Source organism: Suncus etruscus, chromosome 9, assembly GCF_024139225.1.
Source record: "Suncus etruscus isolate mSunEtr1 chromosome 9, mSunEtr1.pri.cur, whole genome shotgun sequence".
Lineage (NCBI taxonomy): Eukaryota > Metazoa > Chordata > Mammalia > Eulipotyphla > Soricidae > Suncus > Suncus etruscus.
In genome coordinates, this window is record NC_064856.1 from 31,752,822 (window position 1) to 31,753,614 (window position 793).

Here is a 793-nt window from a genome sequence, read left to right on the forward strand (position 1 = left end):
GTATGATTTTAAGGTCTTTATTAGGACTTCCTTATTGGTTTATATTATTTTTATTTTTTATTTAGAAGTATTTATATCAGTACATTGAAAATAAAAGTTAGAGACCAATGTCATTAGTTTGAATATCATTAGTTTATTATAAGAGACATGGAAATTATTTACATGATGAGAGATTTCAGTCTTTCAGTGGAATGGGTAGCTTCATGGGATGCCATTTCAAACATGGCATTTTCAGTCTAAGTACTTTCCAAGAATGTCCCCATCTCAAAACAAGAAATAATTCTTGTCATTTAGAACCACTTTGGTGCCTGATAGAACTCTGACTCCAATTTTTATACTAACAGGCTGAATCTCTCCACTCTTCCCTTTGGAGCCCGAACCAACAGGAACCACTGGAGCTTGCAACACCTCGCCTTGAGATTTTTCTGGAAGCATAATCCCTCCTTTGGTTACAGTCTCAGCCTCACTCCTTTCAACTAATACATGGTCAAAGAGCGGAAGAAATTTTCTAAATGCCTGTCCTGTCATGATGCTGACTGCTGCGCTCTGGGACTCTGCGCTTGAGCTATTGAACCTAGAGACCTGCAGTATATTTTATTTTATCTTTTGAGTTTTTGGGGGCCACACCCTGTGGCACTCAGGGATTAGATTACTCCTGGCTTTCTACGCTCAGAAAACACCCCTAGCAGGTTCAGGAGCTATGGGATGTCAGGGATAGAACCCAGGTTGGCCTCACACAGAGCAAACACCCGACTGCTATACTAGCCCAATCATTGGTTTGTTTTTAATTGTT

At 39.7% G+C, this 793-nt stretch overlaps 1 protein-coding gene across 1 annotated transcript; it reads right to left on the reverse strand.

Moving 5' to 3' along the window:
* Positions 1 to 264: 264 nt before the first annotated feature.
* Positions 265 to 528, reverse strand: LOC126019163 (10 kDa heat shock protein, mitochondrial-like). Its single transcript, XM_049781363.1, has one exon. It carries the CDS (start codon positions 526 to 528, stop codon positions 265 to 267), a length of 264 nt encoding a protein of 87 aa, XP_049637320.1.
* Between the last annotated feature and the right edge of the window lie 265 nt (positions 529 to 793).

What these genes read in the sequence shown, in the direction of transcription:
- LOC126019163 (XM_049781363.1), bottom strand. Translation starts at nt 528, where the DNA reads ATGACAGGACAGGCATTTAGAAAATTTCTTCCGCTCTTTGACCATGTA.